Raw genomic sequence first — 19,686 nt, forward strand, 5'->3', positions numbered from 1 at the left:
GCGAGTCTATGGGACACAAGGGGCAACTTTCCAGCGTGAGTGCTGCGGGTCGCGTACCTGCGCGTAGCCGCATTAGTGATCCCGGGTGTCGCATCTACCTCTTCTCGCGTAGTTACTGCCATAGATAGGGAACAAAGAGAATATAAGCACTACAATATAAGTTGTTTTTGATATCTTCAAATTTGTTCATCATTTTGATTAACATTGTTTTAACATCGCTTTTAAATTGTCCGTCCGTTTCAATTTTTTTCAATAAACCGCGAGTGACAATTTGAATTGACGTACGCAGGGCGCGCTCAGCGGAAAAAAAAATTATTTTGGTTCGACGTACATTGCTGCTTTTCTTAGCGCAATACTGCTCTTTGAGTGTTGCCCTACTTTAGTTTGCTTTACATTGCTACTGACAAGATTTGGTTGACGGACTATATCAAGCCAAGTGACATAAACACGAACCTACATTTGGGACCGTTATACTAGCGCGATAGTATAAAGACCCCTCCACACTCGTCTTGGGGATGCTTTTACTTAAAGTACTATGAAAATGAAAACTACTGAAGACATTGATATCGGAATTGACCTAATATGGATATAGTATTTACTGAAGACGTTTACCGGATTGAACTCACTGAAAAGAAAAAAAATCTACTTATGACAAGGAAGGCAGTATGGCTTAGAGCTTTAGCCTGTCCAGATGGACGAAAAAAAAAGAGTGGAGGGGGGGCTAAAGCGCGCGAAAATTAACATTGTAAATATTGTAATGTCGGTCCTTCGATCCGGATTTTGTAGAGTTATACAACTGGAGAGTACACAAGGTTCTATGGTCTGTAAATAATTACCTATATTGAGCTCACGTTGAGAACTTATTATTATGCAAAAAAAATACATATGTTAAAAAGGTTAACATATATATATTATGTATATGTAGTCAGGCCATAATTATTATATACCTACTCATTGATACATGCTTTATTAGCTTTTTAGGTACTGTACAGGTTTGTTCAAAATAAATTCGAATCGTAAGGGTGAGACAATGAGGACAGGATAATAATTTTAATTATAAAGTATGTATTTAAAACGTCAACTAGTACCTACTTATGATATTAGTGTGTTTTTTAGTCGTTGCGATTTAACTTCACTGATTATGTATCTAACAAAAACATTTGATATTTAATTAATGCCTAATTTATAAAATCAGGTAGTTAAAAGAATGTGTAACACGTACAATACGCGTAGCAAAATATTGAGTATCCACTATTTATGTACTACATATGTATTTCATTCATGTCTTTCGCTCACGTACAACTTGAAGTCGCCATATTCGTTCCGCCTGGTCGAACGGCAAGCCGTCGTGGAGGTGGAAGAAAGTAACCCCCGACGATAATGACTCGTTGATAACTCAGTGCTTCCAAGCCCGAGCTCGCTACAGTCGCACCATGCGGCTCCTTCTCGCGACCCTCGCCGTGTGCGCGGCCTTAGGTAGTTGTTCGAAATTAAAGGGACTTCCGACTAACCGTAAACAAAAAATAATATCAGCGTTACGCGGCCAAGATCCCAAATTTCCATTGCTTTCGCCGGAGAAGCAGTTTGAATATTTGCTTTACATTAAAAAAGTTCCTAAAGGTTTCAAGCAACCTACCAATACGATCAGTGATTATGCGAAGTTATTTTCGAATTTAATTACAGGAGTGCAAGGAAAGCACAGAAATAAGAAACATGTGCTAAGCAAAAGAAGCACCAGTAATTTAAAGTGTCATGAAAATGGAAGATTTTACAGGTGTGGTTACAATACATTATTTTTCCTAAAAACATAAAGCTACATAAAACTTATTAGATCCAGCCATCTTTCGATCATTTCATATTAGGATTAGGTAATAGGTACAAATGGGTGCAAATACAATTTTTGCTCTCCTGGAAATAAAGGGCTGATCTGATCGTTGATGATGATAATCATTATCCCAGCATTTGTATTGGCACCAGGCAAAACATACTCGTAAGTTAGGCTAATAGGCTGACCGACACACCCACAAAAAGTGTTGCGAATTAATTCACCTCTTCCTTAACTTTTATAAACAGCAATAGTTAGATTAAAAAATTGATAGGTGGAATTGAGTTCATTAATTGGTTATTAATGTGTAGGTAAAGAAAAGGAAAAGCTTAACACATAATCGACCACAATTCATACCTTTCGAATAGAAATCATTATGTCATTACTCGGTAATACGTATCGCGCGAGGTGAAATCGGTCCACTTTACAAAAACTGGTCGAAAAATGACATTTATACTCATAACATAATACGAATATCCGGTCATTAAATAGACACGAAATTCAACTACTCACTAAAGTATACACACTATTACATAAGATAAGACGCAAACACGCACATAATTACCTATTATAAAAACACTAGTTAATGTTCAAGACGCAGCAGCTCATACCTAAATAGGTAGAGTCTGTACTGAAAGAGATGAGTCGTGAACACTGAAATGTATTGGTTCTCATATATTCCACGACTCTGGTCTTTATGCACCTACCCTAGGTACCTACCTATTAACCTATTCATAAATTAGTTGCTTATTAGCGGACGGGCAATCGGTAAGGTGCGGAAAGATAATTAGGTAATGTAGGTATACAATCTATTCCATTACGGTATGAGCTGCAAAATACCATCAGATTACGTTAACGAATCTATACCATAGCTATAATGTTTATCACGATCTGCGGTCAAAGAGCATTAAAGGTGCAGTCGCGTCGTAACCACTAACCTTTTAGTTTCATAATGCTACTTAACTGTTTGGTGAACCATGGCTGTTAAACAGAAGTAATAAGCATGTGTAATTCAAGATACAATGATACTTTGGATGACCGGTAACAAAAATTGTGGTTATCCGTTAAGGACATAATCGTTACTTATCGTATTCCGATTGAGAATAAGTACCTATCTATTTAAAAAAATACAGTAAAATAATATTCTATGGGGCACAAGGCAGATCGTCCAAGTAAGTCAATATTTACATATTTTTTTTAACTCTAATATTTTTGTTACACCTTTTAAACCAACCAACGATTGATAAACTGACATGTGTGATGACTGTGGTGCGGATTTGATCATTGATTTTTATCGTTTATCGTTTCAAAACACGATAAGTATAAAAGCGTGACTATAAGTATAGGCCAAATGATGTACTTTTAGCCTATAGAAAAATCTTAGACATAATCTATCAGAGTAAGGCCATAAAAAGAAAACAAAATACTCTATTTTACGTAAGACGTACATATAGATATATAGATATATACGGTATATAGATACCTAAATGCAAATAGACATGGACGTCAATCTTGTCCGCGAATTGCATTGATTGCAAATTTCCCAGCAGGGCAACGACCCCGATCGACTTTCGCCGCAACCTTGACTGACGCTACCGTACGTCCGCCGCATCTACATTTCCGCCGTCCAGAGAAACTTTCGCTCTTCATGTAATATTCACATACGTCACATAATCTCACTTCATGTGGCCAAGGCAAGACATAAAAAACTTTAGACAACCCTCGGGCGGTAATTCGTAAAGCCCCAGATCGCATATTTATGGTCCTCACCTTCGGTTCGGGCCACAAACTCCTGCGATCTGGAGCATTCACGAATTCACCTTCCTAGGTATGTAATGTATTATTCATATCCACGTGATAAAAATAAACGTCAACTTAGCTTAGACAAATACGCTCATCATATCCATACTAATTGATTGCCATGAATGAATATGTAAATGTAAGCCTATCATATGAAACTCTAACATTAGTTAATAGTTTTTTGTTCTGTGATCGATTGTCTTTTGTTTGTAAAGCTTGAACGCGCTTTTCCGCCCTCGAGATAAACTTTTCTTGAAGCGTGAATGATGACTGTGAATTTATGTAACTTTCCTAGAGTTGCCTCAGAAAGTGATCGATCGTCAATGGTTTTGTCCGGTCCGAAGGACCAGCTTTAGAGGGGGCCTAGCAAACGGCAATCGTTGGTAGAAAACGCTAATCGAAATTTAAATAATGTATGGAAATAGTTACGTGGCCAAATATGTAATACTCGTAAGTGAAGTACGTAATTAAGTTTCACTCAACGACAATAAAACATTTCCGATCCATATAAGAGTTAGGTGGGAGGTTGACAATATCTTCATAGACATTTAAACGCAACTTTTTGTAAATAAATTTTCACCTCAGCAGCTCGAACAAGCTTGTTCGGGCTGCTGAGGTGAAAATTTAATTGTTGGTATATATTAAGAAAACATTAGTGAATAGAGGTAAGTGATGAAGAAGGAATACATTTTTCGGGTTCTCTAATATGTTCTCACTGCTGAGGTGAAAAGTTTTGTGAACTACACGAGATCAAAGTTATTTACATCTCGTGCGCTTTTGAGTACCTTACTACGCTCATGATTCTAAATTAGATTCACGAGCGTAGCGAGCGAGAGAGTAGTATAGAATCTTTCGCTTGCACGGGCCTCAAAATAAGCACTCGAAGAAATATCAAACTTTGATCTCTTGTTGTACAAATAACTATTGTAGGTACTTGCCTTTTATTAACTCACTCATTTTCTAACCAGAAACCCGGATCGCACGGAAGGAGCAACGTGGACAAATGACGAGTGCGCCAAATATTACCTGTGCCTCCAAAACGAGGTGTTCGAGTTTCGTTGTTCCCCGGGCCTACTTTTTGACGTGAACAGGCAACTTTGTGACCAAGCGCAGAATGTTCACAACTGTGACGTGACTACTGGTGAGTTGTTTGTCTTGTATTGTTGCCGTGTATGGGCTCTTTATGAAGCCAAATATTACCTGTGCCTCCAGAACGAGGATATTGTAGCTCCGTGGTTTCCCTTGTTGTAAATGAAGTACTTAGTTCTCCCATTTGACGAGAACTCCAAGTCGATCCCAAGTTCCAAAATTTTCAACCTCAAAAGTGCGATATTTATTCTAAACAGTAATTTTAAGAATTTCTGTTCGGGTCAAAGTACATTATAACAAACCACGTCAGGCCAGATTTCGCGTACCTACGAATATCAAACTACCTTTGTTCCAGAGACACATATCCCGAAGCCTCTGCTAGAAAACGGTTCATGCGCTAACGAGACGCACCTCGCCTGTGCTAACGGGAACTGCGTGCCTGCGGAGTACTTCTGCGATGGATCCAACGACTGCGCCGACTCCTCTGATGAAGTAAAATACCTGGTTTTTATCTCAAGAAACTTGTATGTCGCGGCAGAACAGCCAGTCCAAAGTGGAAACTCTTTAGATTGGTTCTATCTTAAGCAACAAGCATTTTTTTTAATGCATTTACTAACTGGACTCTGCAAGATTATCTTTACATCCCAACATATTTCAATAATAGATCAAATGATAAAAGCTCTAAAAGTCATATGGCCTAAGGAAGTTCGTTTAAATTCTAATAAAAGTAATATTCAATTGAAAAGATGTCTTCAATTGAATATTACTTTTATTAGAATTCATGTCGCGTAGGTCAAGTAAGCGTTGTTTATCTGTTAATACTGGTGCCCAGTCAGTGTGTCCAGTCAGCTTTCTCTAGACCACACGTAACGGCTCAACTTTGCCAAAGAAAAAGTAGTACTAGATGGTTCACTCCAGTTGCCCATTTATAGATTCACCCGGATAGATGCTATGTTGTTTGACACAGAGTTTCTTGCAGTTAGCTAGTAATATAGTTTCTTAGGAACCGAGATCAAGTGGCCTAGAGAGTAGAGATAATGGCGTTAGCCGCATATTAAGATGAAGACGCATCGCGCAGGTTCGATTCCGGTCTCAGCCACTGGAAGGCTTCAAAGGCTTGGTCAATTTTTTTAAGTAAATGTCGTCTATATGTCATCTATCAAAAGTATATGTCATCTATTTCAGTTTACAAATTAGTTATCAAGGTAAGTGTAACTTAATTCCCTGTAGGCACGCTCTACGGATATACCCACAATTAGGTACTATAAGGGTTAGGTACTTTTGCGTACGTAACCACGAATTATGTGTTTTTAAATAAATTATATTGTGATGTTATATTATATTATATACAATAATCTGACTCCAAAAGTCTGTAGGTAAATATTGATTAATTAATGCAAATCTTGTGCCAGTTCTAGTCATCGAGTTTTATAAACACTCCGTGTCATGAGTTTATCTACCTACATAATCTAAGCGATCTTTCATCAGTTCATCACCCATGTAATAGGTGCAACCACAGAACATAATTAAAGAGGTTAGAACGGCTATCGCGCGCAGTTAGTATCGGAACCGGTGTCGCCGCTCGTTCCTCTCCACATTTCCACATTTCTCGCGCAACGGTAGTAAAAACTTGTGTGCCTGGTGAATGGATACGCCTCCTTTAGACAGATTTGATGTCTGGCTTCTTAATCTGAACGTTATTGTGGCGCAAAAGGCATGTTTACGTTTTTCGGTCAGCGCGGGCGAGTACTAGCATGCGAGCGTTTGCTCATAACCGGCGGCGACACGTACCCTGCTCGCATCGCCATTCTACTTGTTCTGTGGGTGCAACAGCACTGCAATTACTTTCTCTGAGCCTGACCAAGCATTATTTCAGGGCTGGTGCGACGTGCAATCTGACCCTAATTCTGCGGCGCCCTGCGACAAGGGCCTATGCCAGCTGCCGGACTGCTTTTGCACCAAAACAGGGACTGAGATCCCTGGTGGTTTAGTACCAAATCAGGTAAAAAATAGGTACCCAATTAAAAACGACATATTTTAGGTGTAACTAAATTTCGAAGCACCTATTTGTTGTGTTGTTTGTGTAATGTTTAGACTGAGAAGTTTTGGTTTTCCCGCCTAAAAAACGAAATAAAAATTTAACACATTCATTGCCACCCAGCTAAACAAGACATCCGGGCCAGGCCACAAAAATTTCGTCATAAGCATAAAAGCTGTAGTACCACCCGACTAACGGGTCGAACTAACGAAATCATAAAATACCCGATAGTCGGGTTTTCGGCACTGAATGTGTTAATGTAAGTAGCAGGAATCTGGAAATGCTCTCAGCAGCAGTACAAAAATCAAAAATTTCTTTGCCTACTCCAGCTCGAGTCCGAGTAAGATGAACACCGAAGGAAACCCTAAATTCTCTACGTCGTAGTGTTATTCTGTTGTAGACTCCTCAAATGATCACCCTGACCTTCCACGGTCCAGTGAACCACGAGAACTGGGACGTGTTCACAAAACACTTGTTCACTCCCGAGCGCAGAAGTCCAAACGGCTGCAACATAAAGGCCACGTTCTTCATCCCGCATCAGTATACCAACTACAGGCACGTGCAGAAGCTGTGGAACGAGGGGCATGAGATCGCTGTCAACTCTATTACGTAAGTTTTGTGTTCACATACTTAGTACTTGCTAACGCCGAACCCTGAACGGGTGCAGCACAAAGACGACGTTGTTTATCCTGCACCAGAACAACAACCAACAGGTCCGTGCAAAAGCTGTGGGTGGAACAAGGGGCATGATATCCGCCATCAACTTTATTACATAAGTGTACTTTTTTTCTTGTACAATTTCCCAATAGATATCTCTTGCAATTTCCCCAATTTACAATGAATAATTGAATAAGTACAAGACAAAATAATAAATTAAATAACCTTTTGATTACAGGAATCGCGGCCCCGAAGAATGGTGGTCCAAAAACGCCACTGTAGAGGATTGGTTCGATGAGATGGTCGGTCAAGCGAACATAATTAACAGATTCGCTAAAGTACGCATGGAAGACTTCAGGTAAATGCATAATACTTATTTCTTTGAATTGGAAGTGACTGAATGATAGTAATCATTCAGTCACTTCCAATTCAAAGACCATTTTGTATCCGGCTCGAAGGACCACTACGGTTATAAATTCGGAAAAGCATCGAAGGACCATATGCAGCTCAAAGGTGCAAAACAAATGCAGATTGTTAACGATTTTCAATTGTTTCAGGGGCATCCGCGTCCCGCACCTGTCGCTTGGCTGGAACCGTCAGTTCCTCATGATGCAAGAGTTCGGGTTCGTGTACGATGCGACGGCGGTCGCGCCGGTGTCCGACCCGCCGTACTGGCCGTACACGCTCGACTATAAAATGCCGCACAAGTGTTCCGGTAAACATTCCTTATGAGTACCTTGTTGATTACCTTCCTACTGAAGTTTAGGGTTGTTACTCATGCCTCATATGTTCGAGTTAGTGTAGAAGAAGAGTGTACTGTACGGCGCACGTGAATCGACCGTAGGTACACGACACGACCCACTGTGTAACCATGTAGCGTCATCGTCACTAAGAGTTTTAAGACTGGATGAAAAAGGAAAATCGAGGTCATAAAGGCTACCAACCTTAATCAATAAACAAGTAGAAAAATACAGCTTTTGAACCGTATACCCGCTCTAAGAGAACAAACAGATATACTAAAGAAAACATAAACAATGCAAAAAGAACTGTTAATTCTTTTTAATACCCGATGTTCATTGTGTACGAGACATCTTTGATCAACATGTAATTAGAGCGTGAGACCGATTAAGTAACAGTTATGCCGCTGTCGACTAGAAACTCGCTAGATGTACGTGTAGATTACATAACAGAAGCATCACACTACTCTTTCCTGGCATAAAAGTGCTAAGCCTTTCCGTAACGTAAACATGCATGACAATATCGGATTTCGTTAACGCATGTTTCCGCACACAGTTCCGAATATCGTCATGCGATTGCATGATAATAGCGCAATTATCATTCGACATTATTGTTTACGACTTTTTTTATTCGAGCCGTTATTAACAGGAAGGAATCTGCCTTCACGCTTGTGCGGTTTATTTCCTTAGGAAGACCTTTCCTTACATTAAAAGTGGAGCACGGACTTAAGTATTTATTAACCGAATGAGACGTGGTCCGTGGATTCTAGAATCGAGTGAACACCATGGACATTATTTTAGGCAATAAACTACTCGAACTCGAAATCCGGATGAGAATGGAAGTAGGAAGTAGGTGACAAAAAAAACTAGATACAGCGCCTACTAAAATATCAACTCCTTACTGCTTACACCTTGTTGACTTATATCGTCATCGTAGGTACCTATACAGTTCGCGCATTAGCTCCGTCTTTAATACAATACCTAATTATAGATTGGTGGGAGACATGGCGCCCGCAGGCTGTGTTTTAAAATCACATAAATTTTTAACTGTTTCGACAGGAAACCAGTATTGCCCTACTCGGAGCTACGCCGGCCTGTGGGAGATGCCCATAAACCCATTCCTGAACGAAGGAAAGGAAGGCGACGAAGTGTGTACGACCCTGGAACACTGCCCCAAGCTGACTGACAAAGACGTGTATGATGTCCTGGTCAGCAACTTCAAAAGACATTATCTGAAGAATAGGGCTCCATTTGGCATTCATTTGAATTCTACGTGGCTGAAGAATGCCGAATATTTGCATGCATTTAAGGTAATTCTATTTTTGAACACAGTTTTGAGGCATGGCAAAAGGGATGCCAATAGATAAAGTAATTTTTTTTATTCGGTAGACTAAAATGACATTTCATAGTATGAACATAAAATGACATTTCATACTATGAAATGCCATTTTAGTCTACCAAATAAAAAAATAGACTTTAGGTATCAGATAAACAATGTGCTCACAAATATTAAAACTAGAGTCTATTGCCAAGGCGCTATTACAATGCATTTTTGATTTCTGTACAACTTGCATAGTCCCTATGCCATAAATATTTTTAATGGCCGTTGTTCTACCCCTGAATAAATCGTCGGGTGACAAGCAAGTCACTAAGTACTGTCAAAAAATTAAAGTAACAATGCACTTTATTACACTTGTAACACGGTTTATTGTCCAATAATTTCAATGGTGTTAGTGACTTTTAAAATTAATAACAGTTAACAGTTTATTAGTTATTTTTTATTATTTTTAATTGTCACCCGACGAAATATCAAATATCATATGTTTCTTTCTCAGTCAGATGATAATGAAAAACCGTCAATTTTGCTAATTTAAAATATGACAATATGGGCAAAAGAAGAAAATGATTTCTCCCACAAACCTCATATCTCGTCTTCCTCAATTTAATTTTATTTTACAGAAATTTATTAGTGAATTAATGAAACTACCAGACGTCTACTTCGTGACAAACAAACAAGCCATAGAATGGATGAAGCGGCCAACGCCAGTGCTCCATATAAACAAGTTTGAGCCGTGGCAATGCAAAAATCACAGTTTGGACGATGTTGAATATGCCTGCCACAAACCAAGGACTTGCAAACTACAGTCAAAGGTTCTACAGCATGATAAATACATGATAACCTGTCAAGGTTGTCCACAGAGCTACCCATGGATACGAAATGAGTTTGGACTAGATTAATACTTAAAAATAATGTACCATCATTGACACAGTTAATTGACTATTTATATACCTTGTCGCAACTATACTTGCCACAAAACAAAGTGGAGAGTCTGGTCAGGTGTCATCACTTGCACGGCTTTATGGAGTGGGACTTGCGATAATAGTGCAGGTAGCCTAAGCATAAAAGGGACATGGTACCTGACTTTTATTGCCCAGCTATACCGATAATCAGTTAAATGTGTTGATGCTAGTATATGCTATAACTTATGACTTAAGTTACCAGTGGAGCAGATGACTTGATGAATGGATTTGGACATGGTTGTTCCATAGTATTATTTTAAATGTTAAGAATGTGTGCAATAATTTATTTTTTGTAGATAATAAATAAAATAAAAATAAATTGTTGGTTTTGATTTGAAACTTCAGAATGGTCCTTAAATTATTTAATGTAGACTTAAAGATATAAAACATACATTACACAGACTATCCTTCCTGGGTGATGAACGGGTTTGGAATTGCCTCCATTCCGTCCATGGGACAGATCAACACCACTGAGGTTCCTCGGCACACTACTAGTCCTAATGCTCTAGTGTCATCTAGCAGTTTGTATGGGTCATCAGGATCTGTAAGAGAAAAATAAAACTTATAAACAATAGCTCTACGATATATGTTTAGAATCTGATAAAAACACGAATACACTTTGGTAAGCATGTTATTTAACAAAAATATATAATTAAAACTGACAGTCAAGGGCTATTTGATTGAGGCAATAACTAATACTTAAATTTTTTTTAAACAATCTTATTAACTTGGTTTGCTTTCTGCACGGCATTGATAATTTTATCATGAATCATGTGAAAAGCATGAGAGCAGCCTGATTTTTGTTACACATTGAAAGTATTGAAACTAGAATTTAGATTTAAGTGCCTGACTTTGGTGATGTTGAAAGAACACATATTACTTCTTTTTCTTCTACAGATATACCGTTTTTCTACTAACCTCTAAGAAATTCCGTGGTGTTGTCGAGCACCAAGTTTAGCAGAGGATCATAACCCTTCAGAATGCCGGCGGCCTCGCGCCCTCCAGCGAACTTTACTCGTATACTCTTCTCCAAATATTTACTCAGGTCGAGAATAGACTCTTTCCTTCGCTTCTCTTTTCCATCTCCTGCTCCTTGAGGACCCTATGAATGAGGTATAAATAAAATCGTTATAAAAAAGCAAGAGAATATTAAACTTGTGTTCCATACAAATATTGTTTTTGTTACCTTTGCCTTATCACCGCCTCCTTCTTTTGAAGCCATTGTACGACAATACTAATCAATAATTGGCTAGAAAGTTCTACTGCTAAAGTGCTGCTGCTAAAGTTTTACTGCTAGTATCAGCTGAGTTTGCATGCAAATAATAGCGAAATATAGAAATATTAGAAATGCAAGTTCAAAACAATGTTTTAAGGTTATCTCAATTCTCAAACGCGAACGGCAGCTGACGCAGCTGTCAAATGATCAATCGCATATTGGAGGGAAACAACTAGTTTCTGAACGAATATGAAGAAAAAACAAGTTTGAGTGTCGCATTTTTTTTTTTTTTTAATTTATTTCATGACCATGGATACAAGTCCTTCAGTCGTATTCATAAACATTACATAAAAAACCATAAAATACACAAGAATAACCACAAAGAATACAATTGAATAGCCATAACAATATGAGATAAATTAGTACACAGAAGAATAACAATTTCATCAATTAGTCTTAACTTTTTTTTGAAACATTTTACACAAGCAATTTATCAGACATAAAATAATATAATTATATACATTCAAATTTAATTAAATTTCTTTCACAGTATTTAAAATAAAGTTAAATACTGGTATAAAATAAACAGGGTTAGATAGTAAATCTTGAACGCGGCGGGGAACACTTAGGGCCCGGCCACATGTGCGCGGTGCGGCGCCGCCGCCGCCTCGCGGCGCGGCACCGCAGAAATCTGCGGCGCCGCAAACCGCTCTGCGGCGACGCCCGCCGCAACGCAAAATTTTGCGGTGCCGCGCCGCGGCGCCGCAAAGCGGTGCGCGTCGCCGCGCGCGGTGCCGCGCGCGGTGCCGCAGCGCGGTGCGCGGCGCCGCGCGCGGTGCCGCAAAGCGGTGAGTTTCGCCGCGCGCGGTGCCGCCAAGCGGCGTGCGGCGCCGCGTGCGATGCCACGCTGCATAGTAAAGAATAAAATTCGACTACCAGTTGTTTAATCAGACATGGATCCCTTCACACGTGTTCTGCTCTTGCTGTTGTTATAGCGATAGCGGTTCGCCAAAAAACGCTGTAAATGGTGTTAAAGGTATCAAAATCGGTACGATTGATCTTTAGGACATTTGAAACAATTTGACCCGAAGCACCAACAAATAAAAAAACGAGAGGAGTTATGACGTCATCTTTTTTTGTATGAAATTAAAAAAAAATTGTTTAGAAACCTATCGTGTGTAGTATTAAACGAAAGGGCTTTCTAAGACGATTCCAAAAATATATCACATCATTACATTTGAGTAATTTTTTTTTTAATTATAATAAAAATATTTTTTAAAACATACCAAGTTTGGGTTTCTCCAGATACAATACCGTTAAAAATTTTTTTGTTAAATATACCTCAAATTATACCTAATATCCTCATATCTAATTCTAATAAAGCAATTTTGAAAATATTTACATTTAGTATATTTGTTTTAATTTTTTCTACTCCCGTACCTTTATTTGTCATTTAAAAGGTCATCTCATACACACACCTTTAAACCCCTATGTTATAGTTGTCAAGACAAGTCTTTAGTCTATTCCCCAAAAAAGTATTTGTGCATACACGCAGTATCTTTTTGGTACTTTTACGATACTTCGTGTAATCACCACTTAAAAAATATTGTATTAAATACATTGTTGCCAACCTAATTTTAATTGATTGATGAGTACTAAGTGCATTGCTGCTAATTTACAAAATATTCATTAGGTTCTATAGTAGAAACAATAAAATTCCTTCAGAAGTCAGAAACGCGCATGTGACACCCGTAATATAGCAAGATCCATAGACTACGAACACCGCTTAGCGTTGCTTGTTAGTCTCCATAGGCTACTGTGGCCAAAATCGAGAAAAAAAAAACTATCCAAAATTGTAATTTAACTAAGAGCAAGTACCAGGGCCTCACGAGTTACTAGAAGGTGTCGCTGACCATCCGGCCGTGGGGCGCGGGGCGCGGTGGCCGGGTCGCGTATCTTAGCTGTATACTTTTGGTTTGTTTACCTACATATATGTCCTATATGATTCCACTTGTTTAAAGTATTATTTTTGTTGAATGAAAAATATTTGTTAAATTTACAATTTTTAATATTTAAAGGTGAGATTTTTCAGTTAATTCTTACATAAATAATTTTTACTACGAATTATAGATTCCGAGATATAAGCGACTTTCTGGAAAACCGTTATACTTATATTAATTTTATGCTTTCTATTTAAATATTTAATTGAGAAATTCATAGATCACACTTTGTAAAATTGAAAAATTAAAAAAAAGTACTTCATGTAATTATTTTCAAAATTGCTTTCTTAGTGTTAGATACCTAATATCCTCGTAGGATATTAGGTATAATTTGAGGTATATTTTACAAAAAAATATTGAACGGTATTGTATCTGGAGAAGCCCAAACTTGGTATGTTTTGAAAATTATTTTTATTATAATTAAAAAAAAGCGGCCAAGTGCGAGCCGGACTCGCCCATGAAGGGTTCCGTATTTAGGCGATTTATGACGTATTAAAAAAAACTACTTGCTAGATCTCGTTCAAACCAATTTTCGGTTGAAGTTTACATGGTAATGTACATCATATATTTTTTTTAGTTTTATCATTCTCTTATTTTAGAAGTTAGGGGGGGGGGGGGGGGACACACATTTTACCACTTTGGAAGTGTCTCTCGCGCAAACTATTCAGTTTAGAAAAAAATGATATTAGAAACCTCAATATCATTTTTGAAGACCTATCCATAGATACCCCACACGTATGGGTTTGATGAAAAAAAAAATTTTTGAGTTTCAGTTCGAAGTATGGGGAACCCCAAAAATTTATTGTGCTTTTTCTATTTTTGTGTGAAAATCTTAATGCGGTTCACAGAATACATCTACTTACCAAGTTTCAACAGTATAGTTCTTATAGTTTCGGAGAAAAGTGGCTGTGACATACGGACGGACAGACAGACGGACAGACAGACAGACAGACAGACAGACATGACGAATCTATAAGGCTTCCGTTTTTTGCCATTTGGCTACGGAACCCTAAAAACCGGCCAAGTGCGAGTCGGACTCGCGTTCCAAGGGTTCCGCGCATTACACAATTTTTAACAATATGTTTTGTTTAATGAAAAGTCAGTAAAATGTCTTTAAAAAACCCGTAGGGGCCGGATCAAAAACTAAGTACTTAAGTCCGACTCACGCTTGACTGCATATTTCTAATAGGTTTTCCTGTCATTTATAGGTAAAGAACTATTTAGTGTATTTTTTCAATATTGTAGACCCAGTACCTAGTTTCAGAGATAAGGGGGGGAAAGGGTCATTTTTTGCCTATTTTCTTGAATAACTGCTAAACTATTTATCTTAAAATGATCATTCCAAAGTTTAATTAATAATTAAATTAATAAACTTTATTTTGAAACACTTTTAGGTACAGAAATTTACAAACTTTCCTCAAAATGAGCTCTTTCATTTGATATGTAACACGATATCTTAGTTTGAAAAACTTTATTTTTTAATTTGCTCTTTTACCTCCCAAAAGTGGCCTACATATTTAAAATTCATTTGTTTACGTTACATATATGTCCGTCTTTGGGTCACAAACTTACATAGGTATGTGTGCCAAATTTTAACTTCATTAAAAGTGAGTAAAATGTCTTTAAAAACCCCGTAGGGGTCGGATCAAAATCTAAGTACTTAAGTCCGACTCACGCTCGACTGCACATTTCTAATAGGTTTTCCTGTCATCTATAGGTAAAGAACTATTTAGTGTAATTTTTTCAAAATTTTAGTCCAGTACTTTCAGAGATAAAGGGGAGGAATGGTAATTTTTTGCCTATTTTCTTGAATAACTGCTAAACTATTTATCTTAAAATTATAAAAAAAATATATTTGAGATTCTCAAAATGAGCTCTTTCATTTGATACACACACGATATATTTTGAATAACTTTATTTTTTTATTTGCTCTTTTACCCCCAAAAAGTGGCCTCCATATTAAAAATTCAGTTGTGTACGTTACATGTCCGTCTTTGGATCACAAACTTACATATGTGTGCCAAATTTCAACTTATTGAAAAGTGAGTAAAATGTCTTTAAAAAACCCGTAGGGGTCGGATCAAAAACTAGTACTTAAGTCCGACTCACGCTTGACTGCACATTTCTAATAGGTTTTCCTGTCATCTATAGGTTAAGAACTATTTAGTGTATTTTTTTCAATATTTTAGACCCAGTACCTAGTTTCAGAGATAAGGGGGGGAAAGGGTCATTTTTTGCCTATTTTCTTGAATAACTGCTAAACTATTTATCTTAAAATGATCATTCCAAAGTTTAATTAATAATTAAATTAATAAACTTTATTTTGAAACACTTTTAGGTACAGAAATTTACAAACTTTTCTCAAAATGAGCTCTTTCATTTGATACACACACGATATATTTTGAATAACTTTATTTTTTTATTTGCTCTTTTACCTCCCAAAAGTGGCCTACATATTTAAAATTCATTTGTTAATGTTACATATATGTCCGTCTTTGGGTCACAAACTTACATAGGTATGTGTGCCAAATTATAACTTCATTAAAAGTGAGTAAAATGTCTTTAAAAACCCCGTAGGGGTCGGATCAAAATCTAAGTACTTAAGTCCGGCTCACGCTCGACTGCACATTTCTAATAGGTTTTCCTGTCATCTATAGGTAAATAACTATTTAGTGTAATTTTTTCAAAATTTTAGTCCAGTACTTTCAGAGATAAAGGGGAGGAATGGTAATTTTTTGCCTATTTTCTTGAATAACTGCTAAACTATTTATCTTAAAATTATAAAAAAAAATATATTTGAGATTCTCAAAATGAGCTCTTTCATTTGATACACACACGATATATTTTGAATAACTTTATTTTTTTATTTGCTCTTTTACCCCCCAAAAGTGGCCTCCATATTTAAAATTCATTTGTGTACGTTACATGTCCGTCTTTGGATCACAAACTTACATATGTGTGCCAAATTTCAACTTATTGAAAAGTGAGTAAAATGTCTTTAAAAAACCCGTAGGGGTCGGATCAAAAACTAGTACTTAAGTCCGACTCACGCTTGACTGCACATTTCTAATAGGTTTTCCTATCATCTATAGGTTAAGAACTATTTAGTGTATTTTTTTCATTATTTTAGACCTAGTAGTTTCAGAGATAAAGGGGGGGAATGGTATTTTTTTGCCTATTTTCTTGAATAACTGCTAAACTATTTATCTTAAAATAATAAAAAAATATATTTGAGATTCTCAAAATGAGCTCTTTCATTTGATATGTAACACGATATAGTTTGAAAAACTTTATTTTTAAATTTCTATTTTACCCCCCAAAAGTGGCCTTCATATTTAAAATTCATTTATTTACGTTACATCTTCGTCTTTAGGTCACAAACTTACATATGTGTGCCAAATTTCAACTTTATTGGTCCAGTAGTTTCGGAGAAAATAGGCTGTGACAGACGGACGGACGGACAGACAGACGCACGAGTGATCCTATAAGGGTTCCGTTTTTTTCTTTTGAGGTACGGAACCCTAAAAAAAATGACTAAAATATAATGATATGATATTTTTGGAATCGGCTCAGAAAGCCCTTTCGTTTAATACCACACACGATAGGTTTCAAAACAGTTTTTTTTAAATTCCATACAAATCAGAAATCAGAAATCTGCGGCGCCGCAAACCGCTCTGCGGCGACGCCCGCCGCAACGCAAAATTTTGCGGTGCCGCGCTGCGGCGCCGCAAAGCGATTTGACCCGAAGCACCATTAAAAAAAAACGAGATGAGTTAGCTTTTTTTTGTCAAAAGGAAAAAACGGAACCCTTATAGGATCACTGGTGCGTCTGTCTGTCCGTCCGTCCGTCTGTCACAGCCTATTTTCTCCGAAACTACTGGACCAATAAAGTTGAAATTTGGCACACATATGTAAGTTTGTGATCCAAAGACGGACATGTAACGTACACAAATGAATTTTATATATGGAGGCCACTTTTGGGGGGTAAAAGAGCAAATAAAAAAATAAAGTTATTCAAAATATATCGTGTATGTATCAAATGAAAGAGCTCATTTTGAGAATCTCAAATATATATTTTTTATAATTTTAAGATAAATAGTTTAGCAGTTATTCAAGAAAATAGGCAAAAAATGACCATTCCCCCCTTTAACTCTGAAACTACTAGGTCTAAAATAATGAAAAAAATACACTAAATAGTTCTTAACCTATAGATGACAGGAAAACCTATTAGAAATGTGCAGTCAAGCGTGAGTCGGACTTAAGTACTAGTTTTTGATCCGACCCCTACGGGTTTTTTAAAGACATTTTACTCACTTTTCAATAAGTTGAAATTTGGCACACATATGTAAGTTTGTGATCAAAAGACGGACATGTAACGTACACAAATGAATTTTAAATATGGAGGCCACTTTTAGGGGGTAAAAGAGCAAATAAAAAAATAAAGTTATTCAAAATATATCGTGTGTGTATCAAATGAAAGAGCTCATTTTGAGAATCTCAAATATATTTTTTTTATAATTTTAAGATAAATAGTTTAGCAGTTATTCAAGAAAATAGGCAAAAAATTACCATTCCTCCCCTTTATCTCTGAAAGTACTGGACTAAAATTCTGAAAAAATTACACTAAATAGTTCTTTACCTATAGATGACAGGAAAACCTATTAGAAATGTGCAGTCGAGCGTGAGTCGGACTTAAGTACTTAGATTTTGATCCGACCCCTACGGGGTTTTTAAAAACATTTTACTCACTTTTAATGAAGTTAAAATTTGGCACACATACCTATGTAAGTTTGTGACCCAAAGACGGACATATATGTAACGTAAACAAATGAATTTTAAATATGTAGGCCACTTTTGGGAGGTAAAAGAGCAAATTAAAAAATAAAGTTTTTCAAACTAAGATATCGTGTTACATATCAAATGAAAGAGCTCATTTTGAGAAAAGTTTGTAAATTTCTGTACCTAAAAGTGTTTCAAAATAAAGTTTATTAATTTAATTATTAATTAAACTTTGGAATGATCATTTTAAGATAAATAGTTTAGTAGTTATTCAAGAAAATAGGCAAAAAATGACCCTTTCCCCCCCTTATCTCTGAAACTAGGTACTGGGTCTACAATATTGAAAAAATACACTAAATAGTTCTTTACCTATAAATGACAGGAAAACCTATTAGAAATATGCAGTCAAGCGTGAGTCGGACTTAAGTACTTAGTTTTTGATCCGGCCCCTACGGGTTTTTTAAAGACATTTTACTGACTTTTCATTAAACAAAACATATTGTTAAAAATTGTGTAATGCGCGGAACCCTTGGAACGCGAGTCCGACTCGCACTTGGCCGGTTTTTAGGGTTCCGTAGCCAAATGGCAAAAAACGGAAGCCTTATAGATTCGTCATGTCTGTCTGTCTGTCTGTCTGTCTGTCCGTCTGTCTGTCCGTCCGTATGTCACAGCCACTTTTCTCCGAAACTATAAGAACTATACTGTTGAAACTTGGTAAGTAGATGTATTCTGTGAACCGCATTAAGATTTTCACACAAAAATAGAAAAAGCACAATAAATTTTTGGGGTTCCCCATACTTCGAACTGAAACTCAAAATTTTTTTTTTTCATCAAACCCATACGTGTGGGGTATCTATGGATAGGTCTTCAAAAATGATATTGAGGTTTCTAATATCATTTTTTTCTAAACTGAATAGTTTGCGCGAGAGACACTTCCAAAGTGGTAAAATGTGTGTCCCCCCCCCCCCCCTAACTTCTAAAATAAGAGAATGATAAAACTAAAAAAAATATATGATGTACATTACCATGTAAACTTCAACCGAAAATTGGTTTGAACGAGATCTAGCAAGTAGTTTTTTTTAATACGTCATAAATCGCCTAAATACGGAACCCTTCATGGGCGAGTCGCACTTGGCCGCTTTTTTTTAATTATAATAAAAATAATTTTCAAAACATACCAAGTTTGGGCTTCTCCAGATACAATACCGTTCAATATTTTTTTGTAAAATATACCTCAAATTATA

General features: G+C 36.9%; 2 protein-coding genes across 2 annotated transcripts; one reads left to right on the plus strand and one right to left on the minus strand.

Annotated features, from left to right (window-relative positions):
- Nucleotides 1–1,289: 1,289 nt before the first annotated feature.
- On the plus strand, nucleotides 1,290–10,429 carry LOC134653812 (chitin deacetylase 1). The gene is made up of 9 exons (XM_063509176.1): nucleotides 1,290–1,774; nucleotides 4,594–4,766; nucleotides 5,070–5,206; nucleotides 6,591–6,716; nucleotides 7,153–7,361; nucleotides 7,648–7,767; nucleotides 7,967–8,124; nucleotides 9,206–9,456; nucleotides 10,106–10,429. The coding sequence occupies exons 1-9, from the start codon at nucleotides 1,434–1,436 to the stop codon at nucleotides 10,382–10,384; spliced, it is 1,794 nt and encodes a 597-aa protein (XP_063365246.1). The 5' UTR covers nucleotides 1,290–1,433; the 3' UTR covers nucleotides 10,385–10,429.
- A 365-nt stretch (nucleotides 10,430–10,794) lies between these two features.
- LOC134653813 (U6 snRNA-associated Sm-like protein LSm7) lies at nucleotides 10,795–11,699 on the minus strand. The gene is made up of 3 exons (XM_063509177.1): nucleotides 11,634–11,699; nucleotides 11,366–11,549; nucleotides 10,795–10,989 (listed from the first exon to the last, which is right to left on the minus strand). Exons 1-3 carry the CDS (start codon nucleotides 11,667–11,669, stop codon nucleotides 10,850–10,852), a joined length of 360 nt encoding a protein of 119 aa, XP_063365247.1. The 5' UTR covers nucleotides 11,670–11,699; the 3' UTR covers nucleotides 10,795–10,849.
- Between the last annotated feature and the right edge of the window lie 7,987 nt (nucleotides 11,700–19,686).

Source organism: Cydia amplana, chromosome 14 (genome assembly GCF_948474715.1).
Source record: "Cydia amplana chromosome 14, ilCydAmpl1.1, whole genome shotgun sequence".
Lineage (NCBI taxonomy): Eukaryota > Metazoa > Arthropoda > Insecta > Lepidoptera > Tortricidae > Cydia > Cydia amplana.